Source organism: Elephantulus edwardii, unplaced genomic scaffold (genome assembly GCF_000299155.1).
Source record: "Elephantulus edwardii isolate Elephantulus edwardi_28Jun2011 unplaced genomic scaffold, EleEdw1.0 scaffold00006, whole genome shotgun sequence".
NCBI lineage: Eukaryota > Metazoa > Chordata > Mammalia > Macroscelidea > Macroscelididae > Elephantulus > Elephantulus edwardii.
This window is the reverse complement of record NW_006399756.1, coordinates 34,682,152-34,706,014: the sequence shown is the minus strand read 5'-3', so window position 1 is coordinate 34,706,014 and position 23,863 is coordinate 34,682,152. Positions and strand designations below refer to the sequence as shown.

General features: G+C 40.5%; 1 protein-coding gene across 1 annotated transcript in view; it reads right to left on the bottom strand.

Moving 5' to 3' along the window:
• PIK3AP1 (phosphoinositide-3-kinase adaptor protein 1) overlaps positions 1-23,863 on the bottom strand; it is a 153,063-nt gene that overhangs the window by 48,430 nt on the left and 80,770 nt on the right. Inside the window, exons 3-8 of the mRNA XM_006880206.1 lie at positions 13,422-13,558; positions 11,296-11,440; positions 9,243-9,382; positions 8,765-8,897; positions 5,896-6,092; positions 3,685-3,877 (exon numbers count right to left, since the gene is read on the bottom strand). Coding sequence (XP_006880268.1) covers positions 3,685-3,877; positions 5,896-6,092; positions 8,765-8,897; positions 9,243-9,382; positions 11,296-11,440; positions 13,422-13,558 — 945 coding nt within the window. The remainder of the gene's footprint in view (positions 1-3,684; positions 3,878-5,895; positions 6,093-8,764; positions 8,898-9,242; positions 9,383-11,295; positions 11,441-13,421; positions 13,559-23,863) is intronic.

The window sequence follows — 23,863 nt, the reverse complement described above, 5'->3', positions numbered from 1 at the left end:
CTTTGTGAATTACACTTTCTTCTCATATAGAGAATCACTTGTTGCAAAATACTAGTGACTCCTTTGTTCTACGCCAGTTGGTAAATTGTCATTTTCAAGATTAAACCCAAAAACCACAGAGACAGAACCACAGCCAAACTGTATCTAGAGTCATAACATTTATATCCATGTTGCTGTCAGGTGCTGTCCACGTGACTATGACCCACAGCATCCCTATGTGAAGAACCAATTGACACTTGGACCTAACTTGTGACACCCTTACAATCTCTGCTTTATTCAAGTCCAGTCTTGCAGTCGCTGTGCCAATCCACGTCCTATTATGCAGTAAGTGAAAAATAGAGTGTTTCTCTTCTCCCTTCAAAAAGCAGTTGAAGTCTACAGGTCACCTCCTGATGACCTTCTACCCATAGTAACCACAACTCTATGACTCTGTTTGACTTCACAAGTTGCTACTATCCACAAACAGGCTAACTCTGTAGCACCTGCTGTCTTGTGAAGTGCTGGTGAACCTCATTGCTTCCTCTGTAAGAGGAGCAGCAGCCAAGGAGTCAACGGGATGTGTGGCTTTAGCATCCCTCTTGATTTTCTCCCAGTGTGGTCAGAGATGCACTGGAACACTCAGAAGGCAAGGGTGTTGAGGCTCTGTGTCAACAATAAACTGTCAGTAAAGTGGAGAGCCTTTCCTTGTTCAATTGCCCTTAAGAAGGATACAGGACAGAAATGATGGGGCATGTTCTCTATATTCCCACATGAGTACCCTTTCAAGGAGCCTTGGTGGCATCATAGTTCAAGCACTGATAATTGAAAGGTCAGCAGTTCAAATCCACTCGCCACTCTGAGGGCGAAAGATAAGGCAACCTCTTCCTATTGAGATTTACAGCCTCAGAGACCTGATGGAGGACTGACAAGAGCTGGAATCAACTCAATAGGTGTGAGTCTGGCTTTTGGTTTTCCCCCCCTTTTAGCAGCCTGAGTGATGCAGTGATTAAGGGAGTCAGCTGCTAACAGAAAGGTCAGGGGTTTGAATCCACGCAGTCACTCCACTGGAGAAAAATGAATGCAGGTGTTTCCATAAAGATTTCCAGGCTTGGAAACCACAGGGGCATTTCTACTCTGTTGTTCTAGAGTTGCTGTACGTCAGAATTCACCTGCTGGCAGTAGGTGCTAGGTTTTCCAAAGGGCCTAGCAAATGCCTAACATTGTGTGTGCTGTCGATCTGGAACTGACTCATGGTGATCCTCCAGCAGGTTTTCTCTCTCTTTTTTTTATTTTATACTAGTTAATTTACAAAATTTGAATACATTGTTTTAGAGAACAGACGCTTTCAATTCCCTTCACTCCCCCAACCCATCAAATTGTACAGCCCTATGACTAATCCCCCAGTCTCCCTGCATATCCTCATCCCTCTGCTTCCACCCTTTCCCAGCCCTCCTAGATCCTTATATCCATTCTACAATAACAGTTTTATACAATATTTGTCCTTGTGGAACTGAGTTCATTCAGCATAATGCTCTCCAGTCCTTCCCAATTTAGGTAAAATATTCACAAAATCATTGCTCCTACGTGCTGTATAGTATTCCATTGTGTCCAGCAGGTTTTCTAGAGGCAGTTTATAGTATGAGAAGAATTGCCCATGTTTCTCCCACAGAGCTGCTGGTGGATTTGAACTGTATACCTCTGTGTTGCCAGTGCAATTCCTTACCAACAGGCCTCCAGAGCTCCCTGTGTGTTCCCTAACAGGACCTCATTTTTCAGGCACTGGGATTACAGTGTCAAACACTCTGCTAGTGGCTGGGATTTTCTCTGGCCCTGTGTCCTCCTTGCACCTCCTGCTTCAAGATACCCCCTCAGGGCCTGCTTTTCCGTCCATGACTCAAGAATAAGTCATAACTGCTTTCCAGGGACCCAGGGATCATGGCTTCTTTTCAGGCTGATAGATGAAAATACTCAATCCATCTTGTTTCTAGAGAAGCCTGCATCAATAAAGCTGATATGCTGACGGATATTTATCTTGTCTCCTTGAATCCATTAACTGGACCTGGGGGAAAAGGCGCTCAACCTTAGGCGGTGCTTCAGAAGGTTTAGCATTTGATAGCAAGTAAGGCTAACACATTAATAAGGCTCTTAGAGGGTCCGTGGTTTGTTCCTCCTGCTTCCACCTCAGCATGCTCACTGAAATCCAACCTCGCGGAGACCAGAGGTTCTCAAAGGAGGTCAGCACTGCCCTCTAGGGGGTGTTGTGAAAATCTACAAGGATCTCTAGGTTGTGACACTACTGACATTTAGTGGGAAAAGAGGAAAGAAAGAATGGGAGGTATCCTACACTATCTATCATGTGTTTCCAGCTCCCAGAATTTCAAAAATCTTGCTAAACTTAGATAAAGGTTTAAAAATTGTTTCTGATGCATCTCATACATGTTTCTACGTGTGCATGTGTGCGTGTCGAACACTTTACATACAATATCAGAAGATTCAAGGGGTGATATGGACAAGCATTTCCACAGATTGTGACCAGTGCTATCTTGAGTGGTTGTGTGAGGTTCAAGGGAGCTTTTACCAACTCAGTTATGCATTTCTACATACCTTCAAGTTCTTTTTTTTTAAAAAATGTATTGGTTTTGCAATTAGGAAAATAAAAGGCAATTTAAGAGAACCCAAAATGGGCAAAACGTTTTAAGCAAATTACAACATAAAACTACGCCTGAGAGATACAAGTATTTTGAGAAAAACTGACTTACATTAATCCAATAAGTTCAGGTCACTTAAACTCAACAAATAAATGTTACTTGTAATTTTCTGAACCTAGCATCTATGTATAAATATAACTTGTCTTTTTCATCGCTTTAATAGATACTCAGTTTTCCAGGAATCCAATAGGTAGGAAGATGAAGATGACACTGTGAAGGGGTGGCTTAGGAAAATCCAAGCCCTGATACCAAACACCACTGTGGTATTTAAGCCACTGACACAATAGTTGTGCATGAGTCAATTTGAAGCCATGATATTGACAGTGAACCTGATAAATGTCTGCATCTCTCTCTTTTAAAAAAAACTGTGATTTAGGTTCAAGTTTACAGAACACATTAGTTTCTCATTCAACAATTTATACATATTTTTTCTTTTTTATTTCTTGCAATTCTTTATTTTTTTAAAATTTTACACTGGTTTACCTACAAAGTTTGTATACACTGCCCCTCACATAGGATCTGCATCTCTTTTCATTATCCCTTCATGCACTAGCATGCCTGAGCAGTTCTTCTCTTCTTGTGTCTCTTATAGCTCAATTAGAGCATCTTATTTGGTTGTTTGAAATTTTACACATAGAAGAGCTATATTTTAAGCATGACTCTTGTGTCAGGAACACAAATGAAGTGTTACATAAAATGCAGATACTGGGACTGGCAGGATTGAGAGCCACAGATTCAGAGTCTCAGATTACAAGGCAACGCCTTCAATTCTAGTCTCCAGATGCTTGATTAAGCTCTTACAAGGCAGTGGCGGCCAAAGCAGAGGAAGTTGGGAGAAGGATTCTGTTTGTCATAGATCTAAGCTTGTGTAAAACAGGATCTTCGTTGCTCTGGGGTAAGGCCGGGGGTAAGCAGGGACTTCCCCCCATAGCACAGAATTTAAAAAACAGCTGCTCGTCAGCACAAAGATGCAAACAGACTGGGTTGTGCTACTTACACAGGTCCTCAGAGGTAGCCGGGGCGAAGGCAGCCATGGACTCATAGAGTTCCTCATCACAGCCGGGGTTCAGGGAGCATTTCATGAGCAGGTCTGTGGAGAGGTGGGCCATGGACTCATACACGGCATCAGCCTCCTCCTCCCCCTGCATCAGTTCCTCCTTTATGTGACTTTTCAACATGTCTACAGTTTCCTGGAAGAGAAGACAAGACTCACATGCACTAAGCCGTCTGGCCTTCTGAGTACAGTTAGGCCCCAACAACAAGCTTGTGGAGGGGGAGAAAAACCCCTTTGGGTAGGCCAAAATTGCATTTGTTTGTGCATGTTAGCATTCCCCATCAAGCTAGAAGTTCCTCAAGGCCAGGCTCTATGTCTTTTTAAAAATTTTACTGTGATAAAAAATATAACAAAGCCTTTGCCGTGTCAATATTTTTTCACACATACAGTTCAGTGATATTTTACATCCATCATGCTATGCATCCATCACCGAGCTTTTGTTAAGGGTGCTGGGGAAATTTGGAAATGGGCAGTAGTGGTGGTGGTGTTAATCTTGGCATGTTCCCGTAACACTAAGATACACAATATACTCAGGAGACACCAGTGACTTGAGATAAAAAATGAAAAGTTTTCTCTTGAGGTTAGGTATCAGCGCCTCCATTATCTCACATCAACTTTTCTACCACTGCTTGAGAAACATCAAATATTCCTTAGCTTATAGATGAGAAAACAAAAGCGAGAAATGCTAAAGTGCCTTACTTAAGGGGTCATAATCTTAGTTTAGAAGAAAATAATTTTCAATCCTTTCACTCTGTTTTTAAAGCATTTCTTTAAACCAATAATTAATGGTCTTAAATATGTAACATGCATGATAATAATGTTACAAGGATAGGAAAGGGGTAGGGACATATTGGAGCTAAGTTCGTGCATGTTGTCGAGGTGAAGGCAGTAGTAAATTGAACTGGATTGGCTTTGTTCATTTTAACAAACAGGTAAACTGAATGAAGGGAAAGGAAATACACAATAAAGCATTGATTAGACATTAAGATTAGTAATTAACCAATGTGCTTTAATATTATAAAACAAATGTCTACGAATGATTGTGTAAAAAACCAACGTGATCTATAAAACCTTCACTGAAATAATAATTTTAAAAAAACCCTAAAGCAACTTAGCTTTTGACTTTTCACCTAAACTCTTAACGGTTCCTCAGCAAGGAACAGATGACACAAGAGAACAAACTGATGAGGCACAAAGGGACACAACGAGCTAAAGGGGCTGCAGTCAGGTGCTCTCACGTGTGGGTATTCAGAGGTATTCCAGAGCCACCAGTCTCCCAGGTGCTACCAGCAGGTTCCCCCCTCCCCTTAACTTTACCTGTGACCCAATGGGCTTGGAGAGTATTTTTAGTGACACTCCCTAAATTCAGAAAGGCTGCCTCTCTGTCCTTCTGCCTGCAGGTGGCTATGCAGCTGAAGGTCTGGCTTTTCTGAGGTATCTACAACCTTTCCTGGTAAGAAACTCTGTTATTTCATAATCCTCATTGCAGCATGAACGCAAAAAAATCCTCATTTTCATCATAATTATACCTTTGAAGAGCTGATGGGTCTGGGAGACAGCACATTCATTCTATAAACATCTTGATAAATTCTTGGAAGGTAGTCTGAAATGTTTTATGTATTTTATAATTTTTTTATCCCTATAATTTTTTTTAATCCCTAAGATAGATAACCCTAGAGATCTTGGTGACCTTGTGGCAAGAAGCTGTGCTGCAATCCCGAAGGCACACGTTTCGAGGCCACCAGCTGCTCCACAGAAGAAGGATGAACAATCTCCTCCTGTGTGATTAACCACCTCTGAAAACCCACGGCAGGGTCTGCTATGGGTCGGTTCCAACTTGACATATGCAACAACAACAACAAGATAACTCTATCATTAAAACAATTACTCTTTTCTGCATATAGAAAACTGAGACACAGGATAAGTGACTATTTATGGAAGTCACATGACTAAAAAAGCATTGGTGCAGAAAACTAAACCCAGGTCCACTGGATGCCAGGGTTCATCTCTTAACCCCACACATCCTGCTGGTGACTGGAAGAGGCACACGAGGACATCGAGTAGGTGAAATGTGATCGTATCTTTGGTGAAAAGGCACATCTAGAACCACCCTGTGCGTTTCCAGGTCTGGGACCACTCCAAACTTGACCTTACCACGTATTCGTCGATGAACTGCCGCAGGTCCCTGAAGCCATGTTTCTCAGCAATGGTGTTGGGGTAGTGGCCATGCTTGTTGGCCACACTGTATGCCTGAAGGGCTCCTGGGCAGGTGAGCAATAAGGCAGTAAGGTTCTTCAGGCCATATTTTGCAGCAAAATGCAACAAGGTGGGCAGCTCCTCATCTCTCTGATCTAAAAGGAAAATTGCCAAAGCAAACTAAATGGACAGATTCTTTGTCTGCACAGGCAAAGCTGTTTAAGCATAGCATGGAACCTATGTTCCTTGTTGACTGGTCAACCAACGATTTCACAGTTCCTTAGTGGTACCAATGAAGTTCACATCTACATGACAGAAGAGTTGATATTTTAATTAATTAGCAAATAGAATCATTCATATTCTTCATTATTGGGAAATAATCCCAATAAAGACAAAGAAACAATTAAATTAAAAATATGCTGATTTTAAAACCAACCCAACAACTCCTTAATAACATCCACAAAGACCAACAAGAATCAGGCTGACCTTCTCTGCAAATTTCTGAACACTAAAATTCTTGGTTTAGGCTTTTTAAAAGGAGAGAAGTCCCATCTCTCCAATTTCATAAAAATGTGCTAAATGACTCTGGATATGTTACTTAGTCTTCTTATAGGCCTTACCTTTGAGTGAAAACAGTATTTACATACTACCTCAAAGTAACAAGTGAAGATTTTGATAGCATTCATCAGTCTTTGGGAGAGGATGGGCATGTCTGTTAAGAATAAAGAATTCTCAAGAATCACTGGATCACCACGGTCCCCTCCCTTCTAATACATAGCTAAAGCAAATCAAATTCAACCAAGAAATTAATAGATATATCTGTGTTGTACAGTAAGGAACCCTGGTGGCATAGTGTGTTAGGTGACATGCTGGACTGTTTACTGAAAAGCTGGTGGTTTGAATTCACCGGGTGACAGAGACAGATGGCCAGTGTCAGGGATTGACTGGTGCCCCCTCGCCCCCTGAACACATGAATGTAACGATATAATGTGGAAAATATGTAATGATCCCACAATATGATAAACCAAATAGTTGTAAAAGGAATAAGGATGGAACACAATATCCCTTAATTTCATCACAGCCCTGATATATATAAGGGAAGTATCATCTCTTATCTCACTAGAAAGAAAATAGGAGGAAACTGAGAAAAGAAGGGGAGGCCTCAGTACCATTAAGAAAGAGTTGCCAGGAATGGAATCTTCTGGACTCAGATCTCTGAAGCTCCATGATATTAGGGAAAATCATGAGACATGAAGACCTCCAAGGCATACCAGCCTCCAGATGCTACGTAAACAAGGACCTTCTAGAACTTAGAGATGAGACTTTCCCTTAGAGCTGACACCCTGAATTTTGACTGTTAACCTCATAAACTGTAAGGGACTACATTTTTGTTTGTTTAAGTCACCCACTTGTTATATCTTTGTTAAAGCAGCAATGGGAAGGTAGTCTCCTCTCTTAAAGATTTATAGTCTCAGAATCCCAATGGAGAGTATGAATTGGAATCAACAATACTGAGTTTGGTTTTGATGTTGTGGAGTTTGGGGTGGGGGGGGCAGAAATATATCCTTCACTCCATAAAAGTTTCTTTCTAATCCAACAATGATTCCCCCTCCCCCAATATGACAAGCCCAGCTTTTTATTCACCAGGACAGATGATAAAGGGAATAAAAGTGTCTTCAGGTCCCCACGATTTTAGGCTATTACATGCTCTCTCCTGAGTTCCAAATACAACAGCTGAGATTATCAGTAACTTCTAGAAATAATACAGTAACATTCAATAGTAGAAAAATGGGGAGAAGCAACAAGAAAGATTAGGCTTCACTCCCATTCCCCAAGAGGAGGAGGACTAGAAGGGAATGAAGCCTCATACTTGGGTTATGGAAAGATGGAATGAAGCGAATCATCCCCACAGGCTTGGGAACCATCTGTGCAGTACAATTGAGCATGAAGGAACAGCATGTCCACCGAAGCCTCGTAACAGGCATCTTGTTCAGTGCACTTGACCTCTCTCAGTTCCTAGCACATCACATATGAACAAGAGGAAGCCCCTCATTAAACACTTATTTGTTCAGAGTCTGCCATGAGCCAGAATGTCAGGCTCAATCCCAGCTCTCAATCGAGCTGATAGCATCATAAAGCAGACAGACCAGGCGGGAGAGTGCTAGGACAGGGGACACCCAAGTGCTGGGACTGGGAGCAGGGGGAAGCAAGGGGAAAACCTACTCAAAGTTCTGAGAACGCACTGCCTAATGTTCAAATCCACCAGCCAAAAGATGGGCAATCATCTCCTGTGCTCCTGTGCTGTTAAGTGCCTCTGAAATCCACTTGAAGATCAGCTATGAGTCAGTTCCAACGTGACAGTACATAACAACAACAAGTTGCTAGAAGGAGGTGAGGAGGGTTTAGCCAGATAAATGAAGGACAACCAGGGAAGGGAAGGAGGATGAGTCAAGGAGCAAGAGACAGAGCTGCACTTTCACGAGATGGAAAAGACAGTCACACCTTCCAGAGAAGAAAGCAGAGCCACCAAGAGAGGATGCAGGAAGAGATAAGGCCAGAAATGCAGCACAGGGACTCTGGCAAGGGCTTGCAAACAGGTTTACCGAGTTTTCACTTTATCTAGAAGGCAAGGAGGAACCACAGAGGGCTTTAAGCAAAGAGATAAACTACCAATATATTTGCATTTTAGAAGATTCTCTGGTGACCTGGTGGCGAATGAATCCTTCTGAAAGGATGAGCAATAGAGCTAGGACCAGCAGAAAGTCTGTGCCTAGATGACTAGATGCTAGAATTTGCTGGGTTTCCTAAGGTTTAACTGCTGGCTTACTTGTCATCATATCTTCTTCTTCCAACTGGCTGATTCCAAACAGATGCAGTCCACTGGCAGGGATGTTGTTCTTTAGGGACTCTGTTAGCAGTTTGTCCAGGGTTTCTGTGTTGTAGGGCACAATTTTGAAGGCCTGAATGAAAAAGGCAAAGACAAGCCTGCAATTCATCCATTATTGCTCAGGCTGATGATCAATGAGCAGAAACGGAAACCAAAACCAAGCATACAACCACTGAGTCAATTCTGACTTGTAGCTACCCCACTGGACCCAGGAGAAGCTCCCCACAGTGTTTCACAGGCTATAAATCTTTACAGAAACAGCCTGCCTCGTCCTTCTCCCATGGAAGAATTCCATGCTAGTGAATCGAAACCCTAATCTTTCAGTAAGGAGCCTGGTGCTTAACCCACTACACCACCAGAGCGCCTCGAGCAGGAACGATATGCCTAGAAACCTCAAGTTTCCCTTCAGCATCCTTACTTGGCACATGAATTCCACAGGGTTCGAGGCACTGGACAATAAATTGCCAATTTCTTCCATGTCAGTGTAATAACTGATGGTGGTTTCACACACCAAGTCTCTGCAATATACCTTCAGAGAAACATTTCCCGACGAAAGGTCTGAAAGGAAGAAATGATAGCATAACAATGAGGTGCCCAGTAGGCCATGGGTCAGGAATCTACTGAAATAGCATTTTAGACAAATGATGGGATCCTAAACCAGAAAAGCAGTGGACGGCAGAGGGGTATAAAGACAAGGTCAATTGGAGTTGGTAATTGATTGGATGTAGGGAATGGTAAGGGAGGCCTCTAGGGTGATCAATACAGATGTGGTGCAATCAAGGGCATGTGAACCACAGTTCTGATCAGGCCATGCTTCCCCCTGACACAATAGTCTGTGGTGCTTCTCTACATGTTATGCATGGACTGCTGCTGACCAAGAGGGGAATTTAGGTGGTAGACAGAAAAGCGTTTCTTTCAAGAGTTGTTGTTTAGATTTAGGTTTATTGAAGCATGTTAAATAGGCCATCAAAGTCATGGTTTCATAAATAGTCATGCTTAAGAAACAACTAAAAAGTTTAAAGGTAGTCTATATAACTTTTTTTAAAATGTAATTATGATTCTTGGGGTACTTGAATTAAAAAAAAATGTAAAGAAATAATTAAGGCCTGGGAAATGCAGATTATAGAAAAAAAACCTGAGGTGTCCAGAAAGAAGGGAGACTCAAGGAAAAGTGCTTATATGTGCACAAGCTCTATTTTAATGATGACGTAATTAATTAGGGGCAGGGAGAAAGATCTGAACAGAACAAGAGAGACAGAAGAGTAAGGTAAGGGGGGAGGGAAGGGAAGAGTGGGAGGGTGAGGTAAGTGGACTAGTGTATGGCGAGTACGATGAGTTCTCTGGCTCTGCAATTTCATTTTCAAAGCAGTTTTATCTGCTTTGTGCAATACTGTAGGTTCAGTGTCTCACTAAACATAAAGGGAAATTCAATGGTGGCCAGAAGGCTAGGGATCCTCAGAAGCACAACTTGTGTTTCCGCCTCATTGGGACTGCTGAATTGATTGACTTGCTCTGGTGCTGTCATTACTACGTACTCAGCCTGGAGCAGGATTCTGCAGCACAGGAAGGGGTTTTGAGGGGAAAAGAAAATTTAAAAATATACCAACCACAAAGATTCGATTCATAAAAGAGGAAATGCGACAAGTAGAGAACATGGAAAAATAGTCAACCTCACTAGTAAACAAAGAAATGCAAATTAAAATAATGAACTACTTTAAAAAAATTATCAAATTAGGAAAAATATTCAAAATTATATGCTTAGTACTGGTGATGGGTAGGAAATATGCTTGACATTTTCTATAGTTTGAGGAAAAAAATGAAGCTCTGCATTGAAATGAAAAATAAATAAATTTTTAAAAAATGAAGCTCTGTTTTTCAAGGACTTTGAAAATGATCACCATTTTCAGGGATTCCATTTTGAGGGATTATATATTCTAATACACACACACACACACACATACAAAACCAGCCAAACTTTGCACAGAGATCCTTATTATTTATACATTTTACAAATAAAGACATTAAAAATTACATACACATATAATAATAAGGAAATGAAAAAGTAAAGAGGAGACTATTCAACTGAAACTTTAAAAAACTATGAATATAAGACACAGTTCCAACACAAGGAACTGGTAAGGTAAATTACTGTCCACTGATACAATGGAAATTACCTTACAACCATTAGGCATCACTTTAAAAGACTGCTTATGAAGTGAGAAAATATTCACATACACGATCACAATAATTTTTAAAGGCATATTAATGTATTAACTTTACAATTGGAAAAAAAATTCATGCCATGTTCTTTTCCACCACAGACAGCCATTTTTGCAACTTCCTTTTCACTTCAGTAGAACATGACAATCGGGCTCAAATCTTGGCATCACTTTTCTCAGCTGCTGAATAAAGAAGACAGGAAAGAGGAAGAGAAGGCAAGAGTGATTTCCAGGGACAGATGAGCCACTTACTGGGGGCCTTCACAGCAACGGTGTACTCATTCTCCAGCTTGGCTTCCACCCGGATTGAGTGGGAATCTTCAGGAGAAAACTCCACTTCCGGTGTCACTCTCTCATCCAACTTGCATTTCACAATAATGTAGACCGTGGTTTCTGCCTAGAATGGGAGACTGGTCAGTCCCTTCACTCTCCTGGGCTCCCTATTAATAAGGTGCTGGGCCTGAGGGCACAAAACCCACAGGTGTGCTCCACGGCACCGTGAGGTAGACAGATCAGGGCTGCCTCATGAACTGTTCCCGGTGGGTCCCAGTGAAATAGATTATCAAAAGTGAGAGTAGGTTTTGGAAGTGTAGGGTCGGGTGAAAAAAAAATTTTTAAAAAAGTGAGAGTAACCATTTCTAAACCTTTATAAGCAACAAAGTGGAGTCGAACCTAAAAATAACAAAAGAAAGTGGTGTTTATCTTTTTGTTTTTAAAATTTAATTTTTATAGCAGTTCTTTTTTGTTACATTTTTTAAAACTCATTGATATATGGCAGAATTGATAATTCTTTAAAAAAGCTCTTCACCATAGACTGGCTTTGCTCTTCAGAGCACAAGGGACCAGCAGCAATTGGCCTTTCCTGGGGAAAGCTTGTTAAAAATGCCATATTCCAGATCCTACCCAGGCCTGCACGTTAGAGCCAGAGTCTACAGGATTACAAGAACACCAGCTCTTCCCAATTTAGTTCACTTTTTTCATATTTTACTGTGGTTTGGCTGAAAGTTTGCAAAGTAATCTCCCATCAACATTCTATACACATTTTGTTTTGTCGCATTAGTTGTTATCCCCTCATTATACAGCACTCTTCCAAATTCCTCCTTATGTTTTCCACCGACCCAGTACAGGCAATAGGGGAACCCTAGGTTAGAGGGAAGCCAGGGAGGAGGGCAAAGGAGAGAAAGCCTAAAAAGTCGGAGAGAGATGTGAGTCCCTTGACTCAGTCTTGGGTTCCAGAGCTTCTCATCCACAAACAGACATTCAATAACCTCATCTGTGGAGGAGAGGGATGGAGAAGGCAGGAAGTAGCATAGCCAGTAAGGAATGGAGTGAACTGCTGAGTACGGTATTAGGAAAAGGGACTAGTGGGAACCAGCAGATTGGAGAATGTATGTTCCATCTAAAGCATTTTCCAGCCTCAGCCTCAGACTAGATATGACTAGATTCTGACTTACAATAAGCAAGAAACACAGATAACTATGTCTCATTTGCAAAACACTGTGTAGTCCAAATCAAACATGTCTATGGGTCAAACCCAGTCCAAAGCAGTAATTTACAACCCTCACAGAGGCAGTCCCTTCGTAGCCTCAGGCTGCAGTAAACCACTCTGAATTCAAGTAAGCCAGGGCTTCCCATCCCAGAGGCCTCCACACGTCTCACTCAAGGAGCCCAAACTTCTCTTATAAACTCAAAGAAAGACTTCTATCCATGAAAGAAGCATATTGCTGCTCTGAATTCATAAAAACACCACACATTTCTCATCAGGAAAGAAAATATAATGGGGGAAGAGAACCAATAAATACTCCAGTGGTATTTAATTGATAGTGTTACATCATTCAAATCACCTGTTAACATATACGCCTTCTCTCACGGCTTACATGTGCATTCATCTAATACCTTTAACACAGTATTGGTCAGTAACTTTGAGCCACACTTGAAGGCACTCAACTATGGTCAGGCCAGCAGCCAACTGACAGGGAAGTAATCTCTCAGGGTGACTAACTTCCTCACAGCGCTAGGGAAGTAGGAAAGGTTAGAGGGGACAGACCCAGCACTGACATAAGTAATTGGGTAATGCTGATGTCTGCAGGACTCCCATATACTCTCATTTTGGGGGGCCTGAGAAATCTTAGATTAATGACATAAACATTCCTGGACTCATCTCTCTGACTTAAGGGAACCACATAAAATATTTGAGGTAATGGTATTCCAGAGTCTAGGTACGGAAAAGAAAGGTGCAGAGGAAATCCCAAGAAAAGGTTGTGATTATATTCAAATAGATGCAACAAGAGAATCCCACTCCCCCCATTGCAATAAGTGCACTCACTGAACAGTCCATGTTCTGGTGATTTTTTTCCCCAGGCCCTTAGAAGGCTTACCCCACAGCGGATACGGTCTGGCTGCACCACCATCAGGTTCCCAGGTGAATTCTCCAGTGGCAGGTTGTGCTGCTTCGGGCAGGGAGGGACCTTCTCGTCCTCAGTCTCTGTGTCAGTAACTGAATCACAGCCAGAATCTATGGAAAAGAGGACACCACTGCATGAGAACAGAAGCAAAGAGAACTGGGAGACATGTTTCTCCCAGTGAAAGCCCCAAATGTTACCAAATAGGAAATGAGTTTGAATGTCAAACAAATAATAAGTTGAAGGGAGCACCTTGGGAAATCATGAAAGAGGATCTGCTGCGTAAAAGTCAGCCACTGTGCACAGGCCACAAGGGAAGGTGGGCAGCAGGAGCCTGACTGCTGGAGAGAAAGGTCAAAATACCAGAGGCCGACTGCAGTCTGAGGCTGGCAAGGCTAATCTCAATCAATAGACTTCCAGAAACTTTCCTTCTAGTTCACCCTTGGGGCTAGCGTTGGTGGTTGTGAAGAAAAGAGACCCCTTCACCACAGTGGGACTGTCTATTTCAAGTGGGACTGTCATTCTGAATCTCAAGGTAAACCTGTGCTGTCCAGGGGTGGGGAGAACACTCCCTCTGGAAGTAACAGTGAAATGCAGTCATTCTTAACAAACCAAAAATCACTCTAACTAGGTTCCATAAATGGCCAACTTATACTATGGAAAGACTTGAGCATGTACAGATTTAGAACTGGTGAGCAGGAGAATGGCTCAGGATGATATGATGCTAAGATACTATAAATGAATGTCAACAGAGGTCAAAGGCGAGGATTCTTAAATAAGATTATGGATGTATAGGGTTGGGCAAGAGGCTGTATGCAAGGGGGGGGAGTATCACACACACATGTACATCCCTTCTCTTTTGAAGAGATAGTCCAAAACTTTCATCAGATCTTCAAATTAAGGCAGGACCTGAAAAACCGTTAAGATGAATAAGAGGAGAGGAAACCATCAACCAAGCCTTTTTCTAGAATGTTCTCTTGTTTATTCCTAAGTCATTTAGGAAATCAGTCAAATGCATCAAACACTGGGGAGAAGTACTTTAGAAAGCTCACAATCTTTTAAAAGTGTGGGAATGTAAAACGGTGCAACCACTATGGAAGGCAGTGTGGTGCTTTCTCAAAAAATCTGGAAATAGAAATACCATTTGACCTAGCAATTCCACTACTGGGAATATACCCTAAAGAAACCTTCATTGCCACCCAAGCAGATATATGCACACCCATGTTCACTGCGGCTCTGTTCACAATAGCAAAGAGCTGGGAACAACCCAAGTGCCCATCAGCAAACGAATGGATAGAGAAGCTGTGGTATATTCACATAATGGAATACTATGTTGCACTGAAAAACAAGGAACTTATGAAATATACAAAATGGGTGACCCTGGAGGACATTATGCTGAGTAAAGTATCTCAGTCACAAAAAGACAAATACTGCATAGTGCCACTGTTATAAAACAGGACTGAAATCGAGGTCAGGGGGAATCTAAGAAAAGAGGGAATAAATGATGTATACTGCACTGAAACAGATGAGGGAGAGAACTGTTTGAAAGGAATGTATAATTAGGTATTATTTTCATGACAAGAGTCTAGAACGAAAGTTTCATGGCGGAGTGGACTGGGGGACTGTATAATAATGAATGAATGTATGTATGTATGTATTTTACTTTTCAAAGAGAAAAACCAACTAGGGGGAGGGGTGGGCAGGGAAGAAAATGTGCAACAATGAATGAATGGAAATCCAAAGTCTCTGTGAACTTCCATTAAATTTTCAATTAAAAAAAAAGGGGGAGGGAGGTCGTATGAGAAGTATGGGTTGCTTGACTGACTCCTGCAAGCTGGCCTCCAGAGGAGAGCTGACCTCCTACAGAGCTGGTGGCAAGTCAGGTCTGGAGGTTAGAATGCTGAGGTGGCAGATGAGGACCCCCTAGAAAGCCACGACTGTGAGCTGACACCTAGAGCTCAGATCCTGGGGAAAAGATGTATTCTCATAACCATGAATACTGAGGAATAGGCTGGGAAGCTGAAGCATTCTGCTCTTATCACTGTAAGGTATGCACCCCAAAAATCTTCTTACTCAGCCCAGTACTTATTCAGCCATGCAGCTTAGAAGTCCTACATATAGCCTCAGACTAAGGCCTTGTCTCACACTGAAATGGGCACTACTTTCATGGGGCAACTACTTCTGCTGCTGTTGCTCCCTCCATGAACTCTCCCAAGACTGACTACTACAGAAGATAAGGTGGGGTGCTGACCTTGTTTGCACGGCATGCATGCAGCAGAATCTAGGGCTAAGAGATGGAGCAAAAGACTCTTGGAGTGGCGTGAAGTTAACACTGTTCTTAGCTGGGCATCAACACGCATTAGTTCTACTTTCCTTCTCATTTTACTGGCTGCTCCTCACTCAGTGCTAACTATCCCTTGCAAAGGTTCACTACAATAGTCTCCCAATCTCTCTACTCTCTAAGCCACATCAATTCTTCTGTCTTCAATAGCCACCACCCTTTCTACAATCTTCTCTCCTTGAGACAACTATCAAAATGCCCAGAGCACACAAAGCTCGGTGGACAGAGCTCCAGATGAGACATGACACTCAAGGACCTCCCCTCACCCAACAGGGGAGACCACAAAATCAAGACCAATAAACAAAACCAGACATAATTACTATTCTTCTTCATAATTACAGAATGTCACATCTAGTTTTAGTTTCTTAATACTGAGTACCTGGACATCCCATTCTCTCATTTCCAAGGTTCTTCCTGAATGAGAAAACAACCTCAGCAACTTAAACACTTAATCAGAACTATTCTCCCCAGGCATTTCTTGCTCCTGAACTGTCTAGAGATCCTTAGTGGCAGAACAGAGCTGTGGCAGCTTAGATATGAGGCACCGCACTGCCAACTTGAAGTTACATGTTTCAAATCCACCAGCTGCTCTTCAGGAGAAAGATGGACAATGTCCTCCTGCACGATTTACCACCTCTGAAAACCTCCTGGAGGATCAACTATCTAAGTTGATGGCACAGAACAACAACAAGTGACAGAAGTAATAGACACCACCTTACCTATTCTAATTTATTAGACAAATGTTATTTCTTTGACATAAACCCACAGAACAGTACAACACTGCTTCAAAAAGAGAAAAATCTTTTTTGAAAACTCTGTTATTTCTCCAAAATTATTGACCCATTAGTCTGTTGACCAAAGAGACAAAGCTCTAATGAATATAACTAGGGGGGGGGGGGAATAAGAAAATATAAAGCCAACTGAGAAAAAAATGTTAACTATGGCTGTGGAAAAAGCTATAGAAACAGACTGATAAAAACAACTATGAGATATTATCTCACCCTAGTAACAACAGCAAAATTCAATAGAGTAGCACACAACAAATGCGGGTGAGGTTGTGAAGAGATTGGTACCCTTATTCACTGCTGGTGGCAGTAAAATGGTGTAACTACCATGAAAGGTGATCTGGTGCTTTAGCAAAAAGTTGGAAATAGACCATTGGACCCAGCAATTCTACTACTAGGAATATACCCTAAAGAGACCAGAGCTGCCACCCAAACAGATAGATGCACACCCTTGTTTACTGTGGCTTTATTCACAATAGCAAAGAGATGGAAGGAACCCAAGTACCTATCAATAAATGAATGGATAGAAAAACTACAGTATATTCACACAACAGAATATTACACAGTTCTGAAAAACCAGAAACTCTTAAAAATTTACACAACATGGGTGACTCTGGTCAACATTCGACTGAGTGAAACATCTCAGTGACAAAAGGACAAATATTCCATAACACCACTGTTAAAGAATTTTTTTAAGATGAACTGATGGGATGGGTAGGGAGAAAAATGTGCAACAATGAATGAACGAAAATCCAACTTTTCTGTAAACTTTCATTAAAATCACAATTAAAAAATTAAGATAGCAAAGTTGAAAGAACAAAAAAAGGAAACAGACAGAAGTTTTAAACATCATTTGTACAGAAAAATATACATTATAATTGCCCAAAATAAGTGGAACTCTGACGAAATCAATAGCTGGGGGGATGGGAAGGGTGGAATTATCAGATTTTTTAAAAAAAAATTAAGAGTACAAGCCACAGACTCCTCTTTTCAATGAATTTATTGGCACAGAATTTTTTATATAATATTCAATTTAAATTTATGTTGTTGTTGTTGTTAAATGCTGTCGTGTCGCAGGCGACTCATAGCGACCCTATGAAGGAGAGTCCTCAACGCTTGGGTGCATTTCATCCTCTCTCCAGGATCATAGGGTTTCCGGAAGCAAGCTATTATGGAAGTGGATGCCACTCCTCCTTCCAATAAATTTATGTAGAAAAAGTTTTATTTACTAAGATAGTCTTATTTTACATTAAGATTATAAAAAAGATTGTAAGATTATAGACCAAGATTGACAGAGAAAGCTAATTTATTATAATAGATAGGTAGTTTACAAATAAAGTTTCATTTATATAAAAACTTGGTATGTGAGAAAATATTAATAATCAGGGCAAAATAAAGAAAGGTTGGCAAGAAAGATAATTCAGCAAATAGTGCTGGAAAAATACTAGTTATAACAGAACAAAGGTCGGGGAGAAAAGTGCAACAATGAAGGAATGGAATTCCAAAATCTCTGTAGATGGTCATTGAAATGGATAATAATAAAAAAAAGGGGGAAGAAAAAAAAAGAGATAACAAAGGTGAAAAGGGAGAGACTATTTAGATTCCTCCTAAATCTCATACATACAAAAATAAAATTTAGATTTAAATGACAAAAAATATATGAAAAAATGAAAAAAATGAGTGAATATTTTATCACTGGTTTGTTCATATTAAACAATGAAGGAAATCTAAACAAACTGTAGACTCAATGACATGAATTTAAAATTTTAGTAAAAACAGCAAACCAAAACCAAAGTCCAAAATTTATAGCAGGATTATTCATAATAGCCAAAAGATAGATAAACTCAAAATATCTGTCAACTGCTGAACAGATAAACTATATGTATTATCTCCATACAATGGAATATTATTTAGCAAATGAAAAGGAATGAAATGTTGATAAATACTACACTGTGGATGAATCTCGAAAATGTTAAGTGAAAAAAGCCAGACATTAAAGACAGTATAGTATATCATTTGACTTATATGATACAACTAATAGTCAAATCTATAGTGACATAAAGTAAATTAGAGGACTGGAGACGGGGTGGAGGGGACGAAAAGAAGCACATTCAATGACTAAAATATACAGGGTTTCTTCACTCCTTAGACCATCAACCACATTCAACATCTGCCCAACATTTAAGTTCTGAAGGAGGATTAATTTAGATGAGAATTGCTGGGAAGAAAGAGGGAAAGTGCAATTAAATTGTGAATATTGTAATTAAAGTTATGAAACAAAATTTTCATAAACGACTTAATGAAAAACCAATATGCTTTGCAAACTTCCACTCAGATCACAGTAACATATATTTAAATATATCTTTTTTATTATTATTAAATTTTATTAGTTTTAATGAACATTTACAGGGATTTTGGGTTTTCATTCCTTCATTGCTGCACCATTCTCTCTACCCTCCTCCCCAGTTCGTTCTTCTTCCCCCGTCATCCGAATGTCTGTTCTAATTGTCCAATTGCCACAGTGCCTGTCAAAGTCAGTTCTGATTAATCTCCTTTGTCAGTGTGTCCTTTGCCATTCCCTATCACTCCTCCCTGAGAGAGACTTCACCCTGATTCATAAGAAAAAGGGGATGGTGTATTCTCTTAGCTACTTCCCGCTGAAAAGGGACGCTGTGGGTTTCAGGGTGAAGATCTTCTCTCACTACTCTAAAGGGCCCCTTTGGCAGTAGGAAATACATAGACTATTATGGACATTGATTTTGGAATTTAGATGCACTCTTATTAATTGTGCTTAGCCGTACATGTTCATATCCTTGAAGATGTATCTTGGGGGTGTTGCAACCTAGAAGACACAAATTTGACTAACAGGTTATAAGTACATGAGTCAAAAATTATGGAAAAGTAAAAGAAAAGATTCTTTCATTGTTTTACAAACCCTCCCCCAGGTCCACTCCACCATGTAGCCATCGCTCTAGACTCCTGTGATGACAGAAATACCTAGTCACATATCTCTTTTAAACAGTTTCCTCCCTTCTCTGTTTCAGTGCAGTATACATTATTGAACCCATCTTACTCAGTCTCTCCCCAACCCCGAGGTTAGTCCCATTCTACAACAGTGGCATCATGTAATATTTGTCCTTTTGTGACCGGGATATTTCACTCAGCATAATGTTCTCCAGAGTCAACCATTTTTAATAATATTGCATGAGTTCCTTGTTTTTCAATGCAGCATAGTATTTCATTGTGTGAATATACCACAGCTTCTCTAGCCATTCATTTGTTGATGGGCACTTAGGTTGTTTCCAACTCCTTGCTATTGTGAACAAAGCTGCAATAAACATGGGTGTGCATATATCTGCTTGGATGTCAGCTATGGTCTCTTCAGGTTATATTCCCAGTAGTGGAATTGCTGGGTCAAACGGTATCTCTATTTGCAACTTTTTGAGAAAGCGCCATACTGCTTTCCACAGGGGTTGCACCATTTTACACTCCCACCAACAGTGAATCAGGGTTCCAGTTTCTCCACAACCTCACCAGCATTTGTTGCTTGCTGTTCTGTTAAATTTTGCTATTTTGACTGGAGTGAGATGATATCTCATAGTTGTTTTAATTTGCATCTCTCTTAGGGCTAGGGATTTTAAGCATTTCTTCATGTGCTTGTTAGCCACCTGAATGTCGTCTTTGGTGAAGTGCCTGTTCATATCCTGTGCCCATTTTTCTATTGGATTATTTACGTTTATCTTGTTGTGGTGCTCAAGTATTTAATAAATTCTGGATATAAGTCCCTTATCTGATATGTTATTGCCGAATACTTTTCCCCAGTCAGTGGCTTCCCTTTTTACCCTATTGGAGAAGTTTTTGGATGTGCATAGGGATTTGAGTCTTAGAAGATCCCATTCATCTACGTTATCTTCTCCTGGTTGTAGGTAAATATATCTTTAAAATAAAACATATATGCCTTCTAAAAGAAAATGGAAACCCCCCCCCACATATGCCTTCTTATGAGGTAATGAAAACGTGCTAAAATTTATTGTGATGATGGTTGCACAAATTCACAAATATACTAAAGGCTTTTAACTTGTATGCTTTAAACTGATGAATTGTGTAACATCTTAATCATATCTCAAGAAACCTTTCACCAAGTATAATTAATGGTAAATAAGCAAGTTAAAAATCTTAAATAAATATGACAAGAGATTAATTCCCTAACCATACAACACATCAGAACTCTCTCAAGAAAGCATCCAAATGCCAGTTAAGTAGGCATTTCACAAAATAACTCAAACTGTCCTTTTCAAAATGAACTATCATTTATTTTTACTAATCATCATAAAAATATAGATAAAAATACCATAATGCTCTTTCACTTTTTCCCACATTAGGCAAAGTATCCTCTGTGTGCTGTTTGAAGGTGAGGGAAGGCAGGCACTCTTATTCAGTGTTGAAGAAAACACAAACTCATAAAACCTTTCTGGAAAGCCACGTGACCATGTACAGAGACTAAAAAAGCCTTTAGAGTGTTCTACCTTTTGCCATAGGATTCTACTTCCAGAATCTCTGTTAAGGAGGAAAATAAATATTTGAAATGGAGACAAAGATAATGCACATGGTTGGTTACCTGATGGAAAAAATACTATGAAGATTCTTTTCAAAGGTTTTAAAGTGACAGGGATGAAAGTTTATCACACTGCATTAAGTAAAAAAAAATAGCAGGGTATAAAGTTTTTACTTGTATCACGTATCATACAATCTCAGGAAAATAAAGATCTCTCTGCTCTCCATATATTCTCTCCTTTATTTCTTTCTTCCTTTGTTCTCCTCACCTCCTATTTCCCTTTCACTCTTAAGTATTCTTGTTTTTTCCACAGCGAGAAAGCCTAACTTCCACAATGAGAATAGTAGTGAAGAACAAAGTAACTATTTAACCTACTAATCATTCTTCCAGCAAGTGCAGTCAACATAAATGGGAGTGATCCTAACAGCACAGCAATTAACACTGTTCCTGGCATCCAGGTGGACTCTATAAACCGTCCCTTCCAGCAGCTCCATCTGTTTAGTCAGTCACCTTTGATGGCTAACAGCAGCTAAAATCATTTTGAGAAGTCAACTGTTGTTGTTGTTGTTAGTGTTATGTACCATAGAGTCGTAACCAATCCATAGCTGACCCTCCAGTGGGTTTTCAGAGGCAGTTAATCGCACAGGAAGTGATTGTCCATTCTTCTCCCGCAAGGCAGCTGGTGGCCTCGAACTGCATGCCTTCGGAATAGCAGTGCAGCTTCTTGTCACTCAGCCAACAGAGGTCCCTATTGGAATATCATTTATTCTACAGGCTAATTATGCTGGTGCTGATTGACATGAACATCATGGACAATTCAAACCACAGCAGCCGCTTCCACAGTGCACTACCCAGAATACGAGCACCATGGCTAGACCGAAGTCCAACTACTTCAGCAGATTCAAAGCTGCCCTTGAAGGAAACATCAAAGCAGACAACGTAGACGGCACGGCTCACACTCTCCCACTACAACATGTAGATTGTCCCTTGCCTTCTACTCCCAACACCTTGAATTAATACCTACAATAATACCTCGAAACTTACCACCCTGAGACTCAATTAATAAAATGTTTGCGTGAAAGTATGTATTCAAGGATCTTGTCCAAAGTCAAGGATAATTATGACAGGGTAATGATGGGTTAGGCCCAATGGTCATTAATTCTATAAAACATAATAAGTAAAAGTTTGTAAAACATAATAAATAAATCATAATATATGGAAATGATTGTATAAAACACAATGTGAATGAGGAATAGCATGAAACAATGTATAAGAACTTTGTAAGCAAACTCACACAAAATTAAAAAGATAATTCTCTTTGGTGCTGAAAATTTTAACAAAATCTTCCCCACTTTTAAAAGGTCTAGAAAACTGTAGAAAATCCTTTCTAGGACCAATAGTGTAAGTTGGTCTTTAAATTCTGAAGCAGAAAACACTGATCTCTTCAGAGAATGCACTGGGGCTTCATTGGGTTTTTCCTCTTACTAGACCACAGGACAGGCGGAGTTGCTGTTTCACCTTCTGCACTTGCTACCAGGTAGCTTGGTGACCACAGGGTCTTAACAGCTGCTTACAGGCTTGTTCAGGCCTTTGGATTTGTCAATTTCTCTCTTTTAGACTCTGTTTAACTTTGGAGGCAGTTTCAGATGTTTTGAGAATCAGCACAGGATTTAAGGCGCCTTGTTGATGTAGTAGTAAAGTATGTCAACAAAAGGTTAGTAGTTCTAATCCACCAGCACTCTGATGGAGAAAGATGGGCTGCCTCATAAAAATGCATCAACTCAGAAACCCTACGTGTTGGATACAACTTCACAGCAGTAGGTTTTACACTGGGTGGAAATCAATTTCTCTCAAACTAGCATATAACAAAAATCCTCAGAGATACTCTTTATGAGAATTTTTGCTTAAGGTTTTCATTTAGATGAAAACTAAAAGGTGGTGCAGGGTTGCCGTGAAGTGAAGAAGGAAGAGAGGAAGGATGAATAGCTGTAGCACTAAGTGTTTTGGGGTCAGTGAAATGCCTCTGCATGGTACTCAAAGAGTAAGCACATGGCGTCCCATTTGTCAGGACACTGGAGGACATGGTGGTAGGGGGCATGCTTTAGATAACAGATCCTTGTTATTTTTGGTGGTGGGAAAAGTGGCACCAAATGTAGGTGTTTTGTTGTTGTTATGTGACGTCCAGTCGCTTGCGACTCATAGCAACCCTATGTACAACAGCCCTAAACTCTGCTCTGTCCTGTGCCAATTGCACTGTCTCTGACACTCCCATCCTGGTACATTAAGTATAGTTTATGACCAAAGCAAATCATTTGGCTGAGAAGAGTAGAAAGAAGGTAGTAGTAAAGAACGGGACATTTAAAACATGTCAACTAAGTCCACAGAGACCAAAGAATGAGTCCAAGACTACACATGGTTGAGTGTGAGCATGAAACTAGGTATCAATCACTCACTCACTCACTCACTTATACAACGAGTTGGAACCCTGCAGTGGTGTTTTTTGAAGTTATAAACACCCTCTCAGCCCTTGGTGGATTTGAACCACCAGAGAAGTGCTGCTTTTAGATTAGCAGCACAATTCCCTATACCTTATGCCACCAGGACTTCATGAAGTGCCTAAATGTACATGTAAATACAGGAATACCATGCAGATACCTAGTCACTGAAGACATATCTACAGATATTTCTTTTTTTCCCCTCATTCATTCATTGTTGCACTTTTCTCCCATCCCAACCC